The sequence below is a fragment of the Malaclemys terrapin genome, chromosome 8, assembly GCF_027887155.1.
Source record: "Malaclemys terrapin pileata isolate rMalTer1 chromosome 8, rMalTer1.hap1, whole genome shotgun sequence".
In the NCBI taxonomy this organism is placed as follows: Eukaryota; Metazoa; Chordata; order Testudines; family Emydidae; genus Malaclemys; species Malaclemys terrapin.
In genome coordinates, this window is record NC_071512.1 from 14,657,188 (window position 1) to 14,677,008 (window position 19,821).

General features: G+C 42.4%; 1 protein-coding gene across 1 annotated transcript in view; it reads left to right on the forward strand.

Annotated features, from left to right (window-relative positions):
* PDLIM4 (PDZ and LIM domain 4) overlaps positions 1-19,821 on the forward strand; it is a 101,478-nt gene that overhangs the window by 73,858 nt on the left and 7,799 nt on the right. Inside the window, exons 4-5 of the mRNA XM_054037028.1 lie at positions 7,995-8,173; positions 13,161-13,318. Of these exons, the coding sequence (XP_053893003.1) occupies positions 7,995-8,173; positions 13,161-13,318 (337 nt within the window). The remainder of the gene's footprint in view (positions 1-7,994; positions 8,174-13,160; positions 13,319-19,821) is intronic.

Below are 19,821 nucleotides of genomic sequence, written 5' to 3' on the forward strand. Positions count from 1 at the left end.
AATTTTCCCTTTCTTAAAAATGAGGAGATCCCCAATACTGAGAATATCACTTTCCTTCAATTGCATAATTTCCATTTTAAGAAAATTGTTGGATTGTTTAGAGAGGCACTATGTGTTAAAGTATTCAGGTTGTCAGACAGCCATGCCGAGAAGTGTTCACTATGTGTCAATAGCATTAGCAGTTGGACAGCTGAGCCAAAGTTTGAGGTTTTTTCCCCTTTGATGATCTGTCAGAACAGACTATTTAAGATGATGTTGTCATGATGGCTTTTCAATAGGCTTTGTGCTTTATATTCTAAACATGTTGATAAAGAAGGTTTGTGTCCTTTCAATTAAAGCTTAATAACATGCTTATTTAAAAAAAAACACACATCAATCAAACACTTTGTCAATGTACGCTTTGTTCCAAATACCAGCTTGAACGTCTCTATTGTTTCCCTTGTATATATTGCAGATACCATTGTGATGAGAGCAATGTAGAAACTTACATATTTGTATTAAGAGTTTTTAAGTGGATGCAGAATAAAGTAGTTTGTGTTTTAACATCAGTACAGAGAGCGTCAGTGCATTGTGGGACAAGAGAAAGAGAGTTGTACAGAGTACTCTTTGATGTCCGGTACTGGTGGCTTTCGGGCTATTTTCTTGCTGCATCTTATTGCTTTTTGAGGTTTCATAGGATATGCTGCATATGAAAGAAGCCTTGCAAAACCAGATTCTGTTCCATCCTTTATAAAGAAAGGTCAGGAGTGAACTTGTTTAACTATAAATAGCTAATTATCCTCCCAAACAAAAAACCTTTCATGTGTGCTGGACTCTGTAACCAGCATTCCAGAGCCAGCAGCCTTTTTCTTGTCCTTGCATTTAGTTACACGGGTTTGTTTGAACTAGATACTTGAGATAAACAAGTATCTATTTTTCTGTTGCCACCTTACAGCCAGCAGTGTACACCTGAAAGAGCCCGTGGTGCAAAGGGTCACTGGTATAAACACGGTCCACCTCAGTCCCGAAAACTGTTACAAAATATAAAAGGTTTTCATATAAAGAGTTAAATTAGAGAAGTGTTTGTGTTTCAAGAAAAAGCCAAACTCAGAAAATAAATCTAATTGTGGGGCAGGGGACCCCCATTTCTTTTCCAGATTTTCTAGTGTAACTCTTGTGAACTTGATTGTTTTCTTCAGAAAACAGTTCACTTGGTATTTTCCATTTTGAGATGTTTGGTAACAATAAAGGGCACCGGTTAGTGATAGACAGCACAACTGAGTTTCGCCCTTCTCTTCCTGTGATAAGTATAGGAGTACTTGTGGCACCTTAGAGACTAACAAATTTGTTAGTCTCTAAGGTGCCACAAGTACTCCTGTTCTTTTTGCGGATACAGACTAACACGGCTGCTACTCTGAAACCTGTGCTAAGTATATTCTTTAGTGCCATTGCTTAAGATTCTTTGTGGAGTGAGGCACTACTCAGTGCATGCAAGACTGACAGAATGTGGCTTTTAGTGAATGAGGATTTATTGGGAAAAAATCCAGTAGCTCCAAGTACAATAGCCAATTTAATGTACCTCATCAGAGTATGCACTTAATGCATGTAATCATGGCTTGCTGCCAATGCTACTATTACCATAAATGTATATGTATAATTTCCTTTCACTTCCTCTATGCCATGCCAAAAGAAACACTCCGAGCCATATTGTGTTGCATTTTCCTTTTTCTGGAAATAGTTTGTCGGGATAGATGGACTGCATCCATAAGGCCATACATATCAGTAGCCCTTAATGTATAGGCAGTGCCGAGGGATGTAAATTATTAATAAATGGGTGATGTATATATTTAAGAGGAAAACATTAAGTTGAACTAAATGTTCCTAGGAAATACACAGAGAAAAACAGTGACTTCACATGTTTGTTCTTGGGAGTGTTAGCTTGATCAAGCTGATTTGGGGGATCTGGGACCCACTGATGTTATGAAGAATGCTGTCAGGAGTAAGAGCTTGCAGCTAGCCTGCTTACCTGCTAGCTAGCTTAACCCCCCAGCAGTCCAAAGCATGCAGCTGGACCCCAGTTGCACTGCCTGATTGGCTAAACCACCCAATTAGCAGAGGGCATCAGCAGACCTGCCCTTAAAACCAGGTGATATATGACTCAGGCTTGACCATTGACTCTGGCATCTGGCCACTGACTCTGGTCCGGACCTTCAATTCAGTTTTCCTCTCTGGATGCCTATTCTGCCCTGTAGGCCTGACTCCTGCTCCAACTACTAGGCAAGAGAGTCCATGTCCCAGTTCCTAACAAATGTACCCCCCCACCAATCCTTTCCTCACCATGGCCCCAAGCTCTCCTCCTCCTTTACTCTATCATCTTTCCTCTATGTATTCTCTCCCACATTGGGTCAGGAAGGGAGTTAGAGACCTCTATCCATATAATAGTCAGGAAGAAGTAGAAAGCCTGGCCCAGAGCTGGCCAGTGGAGAGACTACCATACAGCTAGCACAGCACCAATTAATGCATTCAGACAGCAATAGATCACATTATTGTAATTTTGTACTGGAGTAGGACCCAAAGGATCAGGTCCCCATTGTGCTAGGGCTTCTAAAAACACTGCCCCTGCTCTGAAAGTCTCAATACCTGATATCACCTCAGCAGCAGCAGATCCACATAGCTATGATGTAGCTGTGGTGGTGCCTAGAATGGACTTCCACCTTGAACAGCCCCTTGCAAGTCTCCTTCCTTTGGCAAGAATCGATATGGGAGGGTTTAGGCTTCTTAAATCCCTCAAAATTCCAACTTCCAATTTCATTTGTGGGTGGCCCTGTGCTCTGCTTCCTTTGGCCTCAGCCATATAACCTTCTGTAGAAGTGTGCCTTCTGCACATTGGACATGACCTCAACATTGCCGTCCTCTTGTTCTCAACTGGTGCAAAGCAGCAGCTTGCCAGGATTCTCTAAGTATCTTTTGTAACAAAATCAAACCAACAGATGTTGAGATCTCACCTCAGCACCTCATGTTAAATTAATTTGTGACTCAAACACAAATCATGAGGGAGAAGCCCCACAAGCCAGTTTCCATTGAATCCCAAAAGCCAGCTACAAACTCCATTAGATTTTGTTGTGGTTTATAATTGATCTTGGAAGGCTAGCATGAGAAAATAGATGTTAATGCTTCTTTCTTGAAGACCAAAAGAATTCCCTTTGATAAAACTAGTTCTTAGCAGCGAAACTCCATAAGAATTTTTTTTAAAAACTCCTCTAACTAGGATATGTTCTATAGAACAGAAAAAAGCTGGCAGAGTAAAGAAAATTAGCCACCAAATTGGAGACATTTTTGTAATCTTAAACGTTGAACTGGAAAGAAATCTGGATCTAGATTTCTAAGGGTTAAGGCATGACTGTTTTGTACTATGTAAAATCTTGCATGGCCTTCATTGAAAACTCTGAGACAGGTACTGAGAAAGGAGTCTGAAACCAATCCAGGCAACCGAAGGAGTACAACCAAGAAAGACCAAGACAAGTGACCTCCCAGAAGACTGAATATTCTCCATGTTTTTCCTCTTAAGCCACAGCCTGAATCCGCAGCGTGGTCCAAGAAAATAAACCCATCAAAGACTGCAACTACTCAAAGAACTTATTGCACCCATTCCAGTGCGGGGAGAGAAAATGCCAGATGCGCTTGTGCATTTTGGCCCAATCCCGTTTAAGCCAATTGAAATCTTCCAGTAGGACTTGGAATCAGTCCTTTGATCTTCAAGGTCTGGAGACACCATCAGGTCAGCTTCTAGGCTCTGAGGAAGGGTTTGAGAACTGACAGTGAAGGGAAGCGGGTCACAGTGAGAGCATGTACCGGGGCAGGAGAATGATCCTGAGTGGAAAGGGAGTATGCAGTGTAGTTGTAGCCATGTCAGTCCCAGAATATTAGAGAAACAAGGTGTGGCTTGAAAGCTTCTCTCTCTCACCAACAGAAGTTGGCCCAAAAAAAAAAAAAAAAAAGATAATACCTACCTTGTCCCTGGAAAGGGAGTATAAAGCGTGGTTGCTCCTAACAATACTAGTCTTCTGCACCTCCCAGTAGCCAGTAATTCCTTCACTTCACCCTGGCACAACACTTGGCAGTTACCCACAGGTGAAATTCTAGAAAACTGGCCAAGGTTTTAAGTAGATAGGAAATAACCATTGTGCTATCAGTTAAAAGTCAGTCTGAATGGCAGAGCCTTGAAAACAGCAGAGAGGGCAGGTGCTTATGAACAATTCATACCATGTATGGTTATAATGACTACAGATCAATTAGTAGTGACTAAAATTAAATGAATCCCAGCCCTCACATCACCAGGGCTACATGTGGTACAAAAGGCTCATTGTTTGTGACTGCAGGGAAGTGACATGGCAGACTGAAAACAAAGAAGTTGGACTCAGCTTTGCAGTGAATATGCAATCAAGAAGTTCAATCCCCTTTGAGAAGACAGGAATCTGGAGAGAGCATTACAGTAGAAGGGCCCCATGAGCTACTGGGGTGAGTCAGCAGGAAATGAGATAACAGCAGTCTTGCAAGGGTTTTTCCGAATCTTTGTAACTAGGAATGCAAACAAAGCAAAGGCATCTGGAGAAAAACAAAAATCCTTCTCAGCGTGGAATTCAAGGAGACCTCAGCACCTGGGCACAGAGCCCTGCCTTCTCACAGGCATTCCCTTAGCCAGCCTCTTATAGCCCCTCTCCTGAACCCCTCAGGACAGATTTTCCAAAGGGGTCAGTTCCTATTCTGTCAACAGAATAAGTGGCCAGATATTCAAGAGCTCAGCACGTCGGTGCTCAACCACAAAACCACAGCAAGGGACATCATTGCTTGTCAAATGGCCTCACAGCCATTTGTGCTTATCACCAAACTGAGACCACTCCACATAGAAATGTTTCCAAGACTGCACTGCCTAACCGGGCGTAGTTGGGGAGGCCCCCACAAGACTGAATAAATCTGTGTCCAACACTGAATTTCTGTGCGCTTTGGAGAGTGTCAAAGCAATATTTTTTAGCTTTTTAAGACACATTTGCTGTTGATTTACACATCATTTTGTTCAACAGAAACGAATGCCTGACAGTTTACAAACTGCCTCAGATTAAAGGAGCCCCAGGAGATCATGCTTTCTAGGCCCACTTTAAAGTGCATTTTATTCCAGAAATGGATTACGATCCCATGTTACCTTAATGGTAAAGGCCCCAATCATCCCTTATATGGAAAAAAGGACAAGATGGGGGGAGGGAAACAAATGTTAGAAACCCCGTGGAGTCAACCCAGGAAAGTCTTTCCTTTGTTTCTTCCAACCAAGAAGGAGAGGGATCCCATACCTGCACAAAAGGTAACAAGGATTCTTCTCCAGCTCCTCTCTATGGTTGCTTGGATGCCATCAGGAGCTGTGCCACTGAAGATCCCCTCCCTCTGTGCCCGCATGCAAGGGAGAAGGGTTAAGATGGTTGGGAGAAGATGATATTGCTTGAACAAGAATTAATCCCCAGGCAGATTTACTCTTGAGAACCCTTAAAGTTAGATGAGTTTGCAGTCTAGCCTGGTTTCACTGCCTCCAGCACACCCCATCACGGCAGAGCGCTAACTACTCACTGTGTACCTATAATGGGGCGGAGATGGAGTGAGAGCATGCACTGGGTCAATGGCATAATGCTCTCAGATAACTTGCACTCTTCTTCAAAACAGATACATTCTACTCCGTAGTAGAGAGAAACATGCAGCCCAAATAATTTAAATCCAAATTCTCCCATGGACACACATGTTGTATTTGTGTTGGCTTCTCTGGGAGCTGCACATGCATCTGTCAGGGGACAGTTTGGCCCATAGTTCTGAGTGGCTCATCCATGTAAAACAGAAGCGTCAAACCTTAGACATGACCCAGACTAGCCTCTGTCTGTTGCTCTGTGGTTTCTTCATCTGACTCAGGAAAGGGTAGCATTCAATTTCCTTGGGGTGAAATGCAATTTCAGACCTATTTGACATAGACATTTACAGGATTGGCTTCCAAAGAACCAATGGTTTTTTACTAAAAACGATTTACCATCTGGCCAATTTACACTATTGCTTTCCCTCAAACATGTATGGCCTTCCTTGTCCCCTCTGGGGCATGGTAGAAAGTATTTGCTTTATTTCCCTTAAAATAATACTGTAAATCTGGGAATTGGAAACTGTGGCCTGATGGTTTTTTTTTTTTTTTTTAAAGAATCATTCGGGTAAAAAAACAGAAATATTATTCCCAGCAGATGAATTATTTTTAACAGATAATTTGATCTCATACGTTGGAAGCAATTATTTCCCCCTATGTCTCCGAAATAGCATTACAAAGAATGCCCTAGTTTTGCGACTACTTAAGCACATGAGTAACTTCATGCATACATACAGTCTCACTGAATCCAATGGGACTGTTCACATACATAGTTACTCACGTGCTTAGGTGGTTGCAGGATCAGGCCATATATCCCCAATCTTACTGTCCTTACTCAGGCAAAAATCCCACTGATATTGTTAAGAGTTTTGCCTGAGGAAGAATTTCAGGATTGGATGCTAAAAACCTTGCCTCTAGCTGGGTCTGTTTTTATTTTTCTTACCAATTAATTTTTACTATACTTGGACATAAAATTATTTCATTCTATATGCCAGTGATAAACTTTTGTTTCTAATTAGCATTTATTGGATGATTTCAGTTAAAAGTAAACCTGGTAATAGAACCCAAACTGTGCACTCCATTACTTGGTCACAATGTGGTTTTTCTCCTTAGCTTTTCACGAGCCTTAAATATACAAGAATGTTGAAAACTGAGGGCCAGATCCTCAGCTGGTATAAATCAACGTAGCTCCTGGAGCCCAGCCCAGAATACATTACAATTAAAATGTCTCTCTTGTAAATGTCTATTCTTCCATCAATACAGACATGAACCTGACTAGCACAAATGGAACTAACAAGCACAGGGCAAGTGGAAGAGTACTGCCCTTTGGTTTTCAGCTGCTTTACCCTGGTTTTGATAATTGGATATGAAATAACCTGTCTTTCCTTGTCAATATACCACGGTTCTTCTTTCTACTGATAGCTCACAAAGCAGGATATTAAAGAGGAGATAAAACATGGGTACAGCTTGCTTGGCAGGGAGCACCTCTAGCAGTAAATGTTACTTCTGATGTGTTTTGTAGCTTCTGGTGTGCGCAGGATCAAATATTTGTCTGTAGTTTTTACAGCCTTTGTTAATATTTCGTATAGCTGAAATAACATGAAAACTAGTCTTTTTACAATGCTTCAGTGCCTGTTTGGTGGAAATACCACAAAGAGACCAGATCCTCCATCGGTTTGGCCTTGCAAAATGTTAATTTTCACTCAGGCACTAAAAAGCCAGCAAAAAAATGTAAATATAGATACCAAATGATTAGCTTGAGATAAATTCTGATCACCTTAGTCACTTCAAGTAACACCTGACTTCAAGAGTAGCACCATTGAAATGAATTAAATTATTTGTGGAGTAAGGTGTTATTCAAGGTGAGAAAGGGTGTCAGGATCTGGCCCTTTATTTGGGCTCTTGTGTAACCTGAATACATAGCCCAGGGGTCTGATTCTGATCTTGCTTGCACCAGTGTGAATCAGGAGTAAATCGGAACAGTGCACAACTATACTGTGAAATGGTATAACTGAAATGTGAGTCATGCCCCTTTTTCTTCCTTCACAGGACAGATAAATCTGGATCATATGGGGGAAATGAAGAAATGCGAAATAATTAACAATGGCTGAATATTGAGAAACAGTCAAGCTTATTTAATTACAGACCAATGAAAGCTGTACAGGTTCAGCAAGATCTAATTATGGGTCAAAAGTGAATTTCCTTTTTCCTGGTGAATTTCTTTCTCTTCCGCTGCTTATTTACAACAACAAATGAAATGCTGTTCTAGGCTGCGAAGAATAGCCGGAGTGGCTGTTTAGTACTGGGGCCATATACCTCACCGTTTTCTGTTTCTTCTCTCTTTTAGGATAATGGGCCCACTCAGAGCCGAAGACCAGTGCCCTATGCTCCCGGAGGGAGCCCCACTGACAACAAACAGATGTTGAACTTACAGTACAATAATCCAACGCGACTCTATCCAAATAACAATGTGGAATCCAGTTTGCCAGCACAGATGAGTGGTCTCCATATTGCTTCGCCACACAGGTGTGAGAAAAACTCTGATCGTAGGATTATGTTGCTAACAGTTAATGATGGAATTTGACATTGTTAAATAGCAATTTATATAAAGTGTTATGCTTTGGGGGGTGGGGGGGAAGGGTTTACATAACAGGTCCCCACTCCGTGCCGTGTCCGTAAAGGATAGACGTCTGGTACAGCATGGATAGGGCGTACTGGCTGTTGAGCGCAAGCCGCAGAGCTTTTAGCTCTGGAGGTTCCTGGTCTAATTTTGAATGTGCCAGTGAAGATGGCAGCCATCCCACATTCTTGGGGAACCTGGGTTCTTGGAGCTGAAGGTTCAAGTTTCTAATCAAAATGTCATATGGGAGCAGCAGTCAGTGTTTGTTTATTTTATGTAGGTATATGCCGTGTGCGGCTGGTGTTTGTTTGCCCCTTATTGCACTCAGTACAATACATAAGCATGTTATACCAAGGTAGCTGGATATTTATTATTATTTGAATTATCATAGTGCCTAGGAGCCCCATTGTGGACCAGAACCCCATTATACTAACCACAGCTAAACGGCTTTGCTACAGCAAAAGTTCTCTTCATGCAGTTTAGCTTATGTTGGCCTAACATATTAGTATTTTGGAAAAATGACTGATTGGCGCCATCACATAACTGAACTACAACACAACCAGTGATGGTCTATAAGCAAGGATGACTGGGTACTTGCATCTTTCTCTGTAGTCAGTAAAACTGGTCAATAATCTGTACGTTTGAACAGTCTGACTGGCCATTTTCTTAAAAGGAAGTTTCCTACTTGGAAAATGGTGTACCTATTATGCTTCCAAGTAACACCTAAATTAACTATAACCGACAGATATTGGCAGTAAAAATGATTTTCTCTATTTTTTAAGTTTATTTTGTACATTTGACAACATGCTGTTTACAATCACTCTCAAAGTTTCCTCCAAATAGTCAGTTACTCAGTTTTTCCTTCGATGAAAAAAACCCTTATGTACATGAACCAAGATAAATATTTTCAAAGGCATCTTTTTTAAAAAAAAAATCAGAACATGCTATTTAACGGTGTTCTGTCAGCAACTAGTTTTTTTAAGTATTCAATTAAAAAAAAAAATCTAAGTTGACAGTTGCCCTTCAAGTGTGGATTTCAAATGGGTCAGAGACTCTGGATTTTTGTAACCACCTCTGTGAACTTCTGCAGACTCTCCAAAGGTGGAGGCAGGCATGTTCCTCTGTGCTCATTAGAAAGGGTCAAGGCAAGTTTCAGCAAAATGCTTCTTCGAGCAATCAATGGTAACACCCATGAGAGTCTGTGGGCCAAATTCAGTGGTGCCAATTACACAAATTGTAATTTACACATGTTGTAATGTCAGTGGCCAAATGGCATAAATTTCACCAATTAGGCATTTCGTAGATGCGCAAATAACATGTAACTGAGTGTTTGGGGGACAGAAGGGATTTGTGTAGGAGGACAAACAGTTAACAGGAAGCTGTGAAATAAAAGCAAGATCTCCCCCACTGTACCTATCCCCACACAATTCCCAATTTACCTGTAGGATGCCAAGCTGGTGTGGATATCACGTTGGCTGAAGTTGTTTTCATAGAATATCAGGGTTGGAAGGGACCTCAGGAGGTCATCTAGTCCAACCCCCTGTTTTGCCTGTCCACTTAATGCCAAACTAGTACATTTTACTCTAGTTCATCAATTACAGCCAGGCATTACAGCCAGCCTGATTGACACCCATTGTATAACTTACCCCATCATTTATATCACTACTGAATTTGGAACCTACCTGATTCAGATCCTTTTACTGCTAATGGAACTGGATAGGGTAGCAGTCACCAGATGAGATCCCAATGTGGGATGATGCTAATGGTCCTGAGTTAGTCATAAACTTCAGTATCTTGTTTTAAGGAAGTGTTTGTCCACCAGACACTTATCAAAGGTTTTTGCCCCGTAGAAGCTATGATTGCTGTTGTACAGTGACTGGTCTTCCAAGTGAAGCCTTGGAGCAGATTTTGGGATTATGGTTTTCATACAAAACTAAGTCCAATAAATTGGGACAACTATAAATCTAGGTCAATGCAGCTGTTTGGCAGGCTGTGGTATATTAGTGCTTATAGAAAATCAAACACTTTTCTAGCCACACACAGCTCAGATGAATAGCTGAAACTTTGATGCAGCCCAGCTTGCGGACTGGAGTATCTTCGTTTGAGGCTGTTGGTTATTTATGTCATACATTAGTTCTGAACTAGGAAAAATGCCCATATTAATTCCCAGTGGTGAAGAAGCTTTTTTCAGATTGTTGAGTACTGTGTGTCTGCACGAATTCACACCTGGGGGACTTGATGGGCCAAATTCTGCCCTCTGTTACACTTGTACAGCCTCATTGACCTTAATGATGCTGAAGTTGTTGAGATGGCACAGGAATCACTGAGAGAAGACTGTGGCTTTGTATACCTTGGCTAAAAACAGGGGGATTAGCTTTAGTGATGAGTCAATGCATTTGTGCTTGATTTTGAACGCATTCATAGGTTCAGAATTGGGTCATGAACTCAGTCTTTTCCAAGTATGTGATTTGCCTGGATTTGATAAAACACAAGTTTACTCCCTAGTTGAAAATGCATGACTTGACAGATGACAGCACTATAACAAGGTAATTAGGGAACTTCAGACATGCGGAAAGGACACCAGAGCAACTGGCACAGAATCTGTAGAGTCCGGTTCAAGTCACTGGTGGTAGATGCTGCAACAACTTGCAGTCCCATGTGCACTCAACGATTCTCAGCAGCAACAGCTCAGCTCGCTGTCTCAAGATTTCACGGGCATCACAACCTTCAGAGAATTATGCATAGATTGCTTTGTGGCTTACATTTTTCCCCTAGAACAGGCTTCCCTATAGGCAAAAAAACATTGCGGGAGGAAAGGGAGTTTAATTGAATCTCTGTGAAAATAAACTAGAATGTAATGCATGGATGAAAAGGTTTAATCAAATGCAGACTTGTTTGGTGACACACAGAACACCCGGGGCAGCTTGCAAAACCTTAAACCCCAGGAAGTACGTGGTACACCCTTCCTTAATTAGTTGTGGATCTTGTTCCTCTACTGTATATAATGGCATCTCCATCTTTGGTGACCAATCCAGTCCTGCCACTGCTGACTTGATGAAGAGATCACTAACTGCCCATTAGAATGTTAGAAAATCAAGTCCTGCTTGTCTGATCTTGCAGGTTTAGCTTTGAGTCCCTAAGTTGCCCACCAACAAGTGCACATTCCAAACAGAAGTTGGGCACAGCACATAGGCGCCAACTTTCTCTGGCGCCGGTGGGGCTCACGCCCCCCCCCCCCCCCCGCACTCCTGGCCCCACCCTGATTCCACCCTTTCCCCACCCCTGGCCCCACCCCGACTCCACCTTTTTCCCGCTCCTGGCCCTGCCCTCATTCCAACCCTTTCCCCAAAGTCCCCGCCCAAACTCCGCCCCCTCCCTGCCCCTATTGGATCCCTTCCCCAAATCCCTGCCCCGGCCCCGCCTCTTCCCCCAGCACACCACGTTCCCCCTCCCTCCCTGCCCCACGAAACAGCTGTTTCGCGGCCCAAGCGCTGGGAGGGAGGAGAAGCAGGACACAGCGGCGCGCTCACGGAGGAAGTAGAGGTGAGCTGGAGCAGGGGGAGCTGGGAGCTGCCGGTGGGTGCTCAGCACCCACCAATTTTTCTCCATGGGTGCTCCAGCCCCGGAGTACCCACGGAGTTGGTGCCTATGGCACAGCAGGAGTCTGAGATCCAGATTACTTCCAGAAAATGCATTGTTGAAAGTGAATTTTGTTTGCATTCATGCCAGTACATAAATCAATGCTGGTGGAGACAGTGATTCAGATGATGAGTAAGATGTGTTCGGCTGTCTGACGGGGATTAAGAGCTCTGGCTATTTTTATTGTTTTTATAAAGACATTGACGTGCATGGTACTTTACAGACAAACTCCTTGCCCCCAGGTGCTATATTATGCTATTAGGCCCCAGTTCAACAAAAGCATTTAAACATATGCTTAAGACCTTCTCTGTTCAACAACATGCGTAAGCATTTGCTAAAGTCTCTTTGAAGTGAATGGAACATAAGTATGTCTTTTTAGAGCTTTGCTGTATTAGGATGGATTGTTGAATCAGGGCCTTCATTACTATATATTGCTTGTTTCAATTGCACCCAGTATTGTGCTAGGTGCTTTGAACACAGACAGACAATCCCCTGCCCCCAAAGAATTTACAATCTAAACAGACAATGTGGGATCAAAGAACATGGGGGAGAATGTGATAAAATAGGAAGTTTGGAGGGTGTTTTATCAATTTGTTCAGTGGTCATTTTTGTGGTATTTTTATTATTTTTTTAACACTTGGACTTTCTGGGACAAATACCATTTCAATGCAGAATTATCCAGAAGGAAACTGGATTAGAAAGATGCTTTCACTGGAGATAACATCATATCCACAGGGGCTGTGGCTGGCAACAACAAAACAATACCCCAGATGTCGGGTCATTTAACGATGGATGGGTGGCTTCCATAGCACTGAGTCATTAATTTAATGAATTTTTTCAGTACATTCCATGTGTGGCACAGTAATTTACGAAGCTTTTTAGCAACTGCCCTTTTTCTAAGACTCTTGGTAACCGGTCAAGTCTTAGTTATATTGCACAATAGAAGAGCAAGCCACATACTAGTTTATCTTTCATGGTTTGCATGTTTGTTTCCCTAGAGCAAGCTTTGCTATAGGCAGAAAACATGGGAATGGGGGATTTAATTAAATTGCTGTGAAAATAAACGTGGATATAATTTATGGGTGAAAAAGCTTAATGAAATGCAGACTTGTTTGGTGAAGCACAGAACATTTGGGGCTGCTTATAAAACTTCCAACCCGATGGAGTTCACCCATCCCTAATTAACTGGAAATCTTGTTCCTCCCCTGAATGCAATGGCTGCTTACCATCTGACATTGCTTTGCTTTTAAATAGTGCCGACCCTTTAAAACCTCTCCCGAGAAGCAGAAATGGGATTGACATGGAGTCAGATGTGTACAAGATGCTCCAGGATTATGAAAAGCCAGCTTCGGAGCCTAAGCAGTCTGGATCGTTCCGGTATTTGCAGGGCATGTTAGAAGCCGGAGAGAATGGTAAGGAAGACAGCATCTCAGATTGTTAATACATATGGAGTTTTCCAAAGGGTCCCCCAAGCCTCCTAATTCTTATTGTCTTCTAAATCAGTTTCTAACCTGTGAATATAATATGCCCTACAAGAGGGAAAACCTACATGTTTCAACGCCTTCTCTTTTTCTCATGATAGAGTCAATGGGTCAGATGCTCTTCACAGCTATGCTGGAGCAATCCTGTTGACTTCAGTGAGGTTGTGCTGGTGTCACAGGAAGAATGATTTGTTTTTATGATCCAAAGATACAAGTTAAAAGCCCTTCCAAGCTTGGAACATCAGTCCTTTTGATACTAAGGTGACTGCGCCCCACAGAGTTAGCTGTATGGTGCTCACTCATCAGAGCAGGCCAGATCCTGGCTTTACAACACTGAGCAGATTGTGGTACAGTGCAACAGGAATGGCTGGGAGAATTTCTGCTGACTTTGCCAGAATTATGCTGGGGAGCATACAATGAAGAAGAAGCAATGCCAATCTTTGAACCTCAGCAGAGTGTAGTCACACATCCCCCTGCAACTGTACCCAGCTACTCTGATGAGTGGGAACAGGATATGAGGCCATGACACTCTTTGCCCATCTACCGCAAGAGTTGGCTCCACTGCTCGCTGCCTGTTACTGTAGTATCTGCACATCTCACAATCTTTAGTGTATTTGTCCTCATAACACCCCTTTGATACAGAGAAATGCTGTTATTCCCATTTTACAGATGGGGAACTGAGGCTCAGAGAGGTTAAGTGACTTGCCTTTGGTCACACAGGGATTTGAACCCTGCTCTGCCAAGTCATGGGCCAGAGCCTTAACCACTGAACCTCTCTTTCTTCATCCTTTCTAGCTATGTCAGGGGGCTAACCCCACCAGACAGCACCCACCCAAGTTGTGGCAGAGGCGCAAGTGAGGAAGGTCTCTTTGCATTGTCTCCTTTAAGTTGCACACATGGGCTGGGACAGCTGAAATCTGCCCTCAATTGATATGATGTAGTGACACTGATCTTAAGTATGTGGAAAGAAATGTATTGAACTTGAGAACAAAACCACAGCCTTGCTTTCATCCAGCCCAGTTTGGTGTGTCTGGACCACTTGAAAGAGATTAGTGCTTGACGCAGAGCTGTAGACTTCCACATAAAGCATGTGGTGTGTGACTGGGTTCAGTACTGGGATACTTCAAAGACTGGATTTTGACTCTCCCACTTCCACAAGCTCTCAAACAGGATTAGCAACCTCCTCTGCACTTCCATTGTAGAGAGCTTGTTCACACATGCTCCTGGCACTCCGGTTCCACCGGCCACAACCACTTCAGCAACTAACCCGGCCAGCAACCTTCATCTGCTTTCATTGTTTATGTGGATGCTGGGAAATGAGATTGTGACAGTGTGCAAAGGCATTACCTGGTCACTGGCAAACCTCTGCTCAGATTTTCCATGTTATTGCACAGGTGCGCATACATTGGCTTCTTGCCTGTGGAAGGATTAGACTCCACACTCTGGGCTGAGCCACATCATCCCTTGAGAAAAAGACCTGGCTGACTGCCCCTGTGTAATTCTCTACTGAATCATTCCACAGGCCTGGAAAGCACTTTGAAAGGAAACTCGGAAACTGACGGTTCTGGTTCCTGTTTTTTCAATCTCACCTCCTTTGTGCTGAGACTTGGAATGACTGGACATGCGAACACGTCTCCAGCAATAAATGCCCCAATGGCGGTTTCAAACCTGGGTACTTGAACACACAGCCCAGATTAGCAGCTGTGTGCTTACTGCATCCAAACTCAGACGTTGGGCATCCTGTGGAAGGTGTCCAGGTTTGCAGATTGGATGCACACTGCGGCTGTTTTCCTAGAAGTATCCATACAGATGTAATATTTTAGAAATGATTGGGGGCGTAATTAATAGAATATCAGTCGCCTATTTAAATAAATGTACGCAGTGTTGTTGTAGCTATGTTGGTCCCAGGATATTAGAGAAACAGGGTGGGTGAAGTAATATCTTTTAGTGGACCAACTTCTGCTGGTGAGACAGATAAGCTTTCGAACTTATGCAGAACTTTTCTTCAGGTGCTGAAGACCTGAAGAATTGTGCTGTGTAAGCTCAAAAGCTTGTTTTTCTCATCCACAGAAGGTCCAATAAAAGATATGACCTCACCTACCTTTTCTATTTAAATAAAAGGCATTTACATGAACAAACATAATCATGGGAGTCAGCGGTCTCAGTTATACTCACAGTCCTGCAGCCAGCTTCCTATAGAACGTAACAAAGCCCATATTTTAGCTGAACGTTGTCCACTCGTCTCCAACCATACAAAAATCATGAGCCAGACTGGAAAAATTATGAGATTGTCTTAAAAAGCCACGAGATTTTAAACAATAAATGCTTTGTTCACTTTGTGAGTTTTGGGCCTTTAGGGTTTAAATTTTCAAGCTTTTCTCTGCAAAAAGACTGATATTCCCACATGACTCAAGGAGCTGGGACTTTAAGGAAAAACAACTATTGCAAGGCTTGGGATAAAATTGCCAGAGTTGGTAACACAGCTTTGTTGTGCCTCAGTTTCCCTGTGAGTAAAATTACTTAGAATATTTTCCTACCCCACTAGGCTAGTGCGAGACTTAATTCATGACAAGCAATATCTTGTACCCACTGAAATCAGTAACACAACTTCCAGTGGTGAGCAGGATTGGGCCCAAATGTTTGCAAAGCCATTTGAGAGTTGAAGAAAAGAGGTGCTACAGAGTGGCCCAATGTTATTTGGTGTTTGGGCTGGCAGTCTCTCCGCCCACCACATTGTGGCCATAGTTGGCTGGAGCAGAACAGTTTTCTGCACCCCGCCATCCCAAAGCACTGCCCACTGTGTCCGTATCACTGAGCCCAGGTCTGGCAGGCAGATAATTCTGGGTTCCGTCGAATATCACCGCCTTGCTTTACAATCATTGGGTTACTGCCAGTCCCCTGCTGTAGGCAAGTGGCTCTGAGGGAGCTTGTGGGATCCCTAAAAACATCATCCGTGCACTCTAGGTGGCACTGCTCACCCACACCCACAGTGTGACCTGATGTCCTCCAAGACATGGAAGAATGTGTGGCCATGAGTGTTACAGATCCCAAAGGCCAGGCCTGGGTGCGTGCGGGAGGCCTGAGAAAAAGCTATGATCTTTGGGAAAATCACTTTTCAACCCTAGCAGCCGTTTACATTTCTTAGGCTATGTTGGCAAGGAGAAGGGCCAATAACTTACTTTTGGAAAAGCGCGAAATATGAGATTAGCCATGGGACTCCTAGGCATAGACGCTCTATTCCATTCTAGGCTGGCAGGGCAAATGCATGATTAGCTGGCAGTAACAGCAGGATTCGATTGTGCCTTTGGGTCTTTTGACAGTGCACAACTGTACGTACCCAAGAACCTCATTATTAGGAAGAAGCGAGTAGAAAGTGCTGGAGTTGAAGCTCGTAAATGACTGTTGTCTCCTCCCCTTCTTTCATCCTCTCATGATGAGACGTAACTAGAACAGTGGAGCCTTGCTTTTACAAGATTTTAAAAGGGCAACACTATTTAAAAAGATTTTTTGAAGAACTGCCCCGTGCCCTCCCACATGGAGTTTATTATAATGCCAACCTCTGGTAACATGGCAGCACAGTGTTGTCAGAGTCTGGAATTACAAAACTGATGAAAGATACCAACCAAAAGGTCAGCAAGCTGGAGAATTCAGATCTTGATTCTAGGCCAACGCCATCCTTTTTTCTCTCCTACTTTACACCTGGTTCTGTTCTCCTAGTGATTTTTACATGAGGCTGGTGAATCCCTGACAAGTTTTGCAGCCACAGAATCAGGCCAGGAGCATTGATTGTTAAGTTACTGAGGTTCATTTTGTAAAGGATTAAAAATGAAATACTCTCTTCTGTCAGCATAAAACGCATAGGTAATTAAAAATTAAACATTTTAAAATCTGAATGTATTTTTCTTAGTTTAAGCGTCTTTTGCATTTCACTCAGCTTGGATGATGGAAATAGACTAATCTCTTTCACTTTGGGGTAAATTATTTCACTTCTGGGTTCTGGTGCACTAGGGAAATGTTATTGTATTGGGGAGTCTCAGTACTAGAGATTCCGTTTAAGAGGTTTAGTTTTATTGTTGTTTTTTAAATGATGCAAATTTTTAAAATTCGTATCAGGGTTCTTCAAATCTTCCTTTCCCCCCTTTTTAAAAATAAATACAAAAAAGAAGAAATATACATTTCGGGTTCAAGACTAGTGTACACGATCTTTAAAGGCAGGATCTTCATAGTCTTCGAGAACCTGGTAGTTCACATGAAGGACTGGAGATATGGCAAATTTTCCTGCCAGAAGCAGTATTTTTTCTTTATGATGATTGGCCTCACACTGTGCCTCTAATAAGAAGTGTTTCCTGCTGGGAATCTGACAGGATTTGTAAAGAAACATAACAGTTGCCTCAATGGGTGCCCCTCAACCATGAAAGATGAGCCCTAACCACAAAGCATAGACAAGAATGTTTAGTTAAAGTTAGTAGCTGCCTCGCTGAGGAACATAAATTATTGTGGGGCTCTGTGCCTGCAGAAACAGAGGGAAAGGACCTAGCATTCTGGTGAGAGTTTCGAAGATCCTGCCTTGTTTTAAAATCTCTCTCTCTATCCCCACTCTGTCAAAGTTATCCCAGTTCCCTAGCTTAGGAACAGGAGCAGCTTCAGGCGTAGGGTGATATTTTAAAAGCTGGCAAATGAATATATGAATAGCTCAAATACAGCGTCTCTCAGTGCTGTGAGGTCTGACCTTGTGCGCGATTGTGTCAGTCCATGCTCAACAGAAAATCTCAGCAAACGAGTTCTGCTTGAGTCCGGCCAAGTGCACTGGAGGCCTCTTGGGTTTAACAGTCTCAGTGGGTTGCTTGGGCAGTCAGTCACGCGTAGACCGAGGGACTGTCTTGTTCCAAGTTTTCTGAAAACATTAACACTGTGTTTTACTCGTGGGGGGCTGGGAGGGTCTTTGGTTTTCATGATCTTAGGTGATGGTAAAATCATGCTTTGGCTCAGTGTCAATGGCTAAGATTCTGTCACTGTGCAAAGACAGAGAAATGATTAAAAGACCCTCCCCAAAAAAACAACCTGACTTTGGGAGGGAGACAGTTTTTTGCGCCCTTTGCTCACCTTTTAATTCTATAACTGAATAGCCTCCTCTACATTAACTGCAAACGGTTTCTATAAGGATGAAAGTACAGTCATGCTGGTAATTGCTGGAGCTGAAATGCACTGATCTGTCTTTCTGTGTTGAAAGCAAAGCAAGTTGTCCTACCTGTTACGTCCTTATTCTAAAAGGGAAGAGGAGGTGCTTCTCTCATCCCCAAATCATTTGGGAAAATGAATTCTAAGCAAAAAGAAAGGGACGCACCACTGAGTAATGCAAGTCAGAAATATACTTTGTGAATCTGTTTGTAACAATAGGGACAAGTTCAATAAACAGCCTGGAAGAATGATACCCTGGTTGATTTAAAATGCTAAGAATTAACTTTTATATACACAGAATTTTTTTAAGCTGTAGTAGGCACTTTAGGGCAGAATCAAAGCTATTAACGCTCCAAAGTAGCTGTGTGGTGAGTACTTACTCCTGTTCAGCACAGCTCGTAAGCACGTGCTAAAGTCCCATGGAGATCAGTGAAATTTAAGCATGTGCCTAAAATTAAGCATATGCTTAAAGTTCTTTGCTGAATGGGGGCTTGGATGAGCATATTCAAAATTGCAGCTGTGATCTGGTGGGCGACAGGGGATTCTGGAAAACCTCGCAGTTAGTCGTGTACGTTGTTAAGTTTTATAGTTTTTGGCAATATGTACATGTATCTGTGTGAGTGAGTGTATACATTATATATAAACACTCATTATATGTATACTCTCTCTCTCTGTCTCTCTCTCTGTGTGTATATATGTATTCACACACACACTCATATGCTCATATATGAGAGAGAGTGCCAGTCACTATGCATAAAGCTTTCATTGCTTCCTTTTAGTTTGGCTGGTCTCTGATGTAAAACAAAACTTAATGCCAAGAAAAAAGTCGGCTTCTAACATGCTGTTTTACTTTTGTTTTAGGCTCACGAAAGTCTTCCTGACTCACGACAGATGTAATAAAACAAATAAATCTCCTAAGAAGAAAAATGCACTTAACTGTGTTATTGTTTGGTTTCTTTCTTTTTTTAGTTTGCCCTGTGCTCCAAAAGGTTTTAATCTTCTTCTCTTTGACTGGTCATAGATATAAAAAACAATACATCTAATCTTACTCAGATAGAACGCACTCCCTCTGTTCTGTTCTCTTATGATTTCACCAGTTTGCTTTTCTCTCCCCATCTCTGCCTCTTAGCTCCCAAAAAAGTCTGTCAAACAAATTCAGCCCTGGTCTGTTTAGATTGATGGGGTCTGTTTAGATCATTGAGAATGTACGAGTAGATGGTGATGTGGTAATCAATGGTTATATTACAGCCATTTCA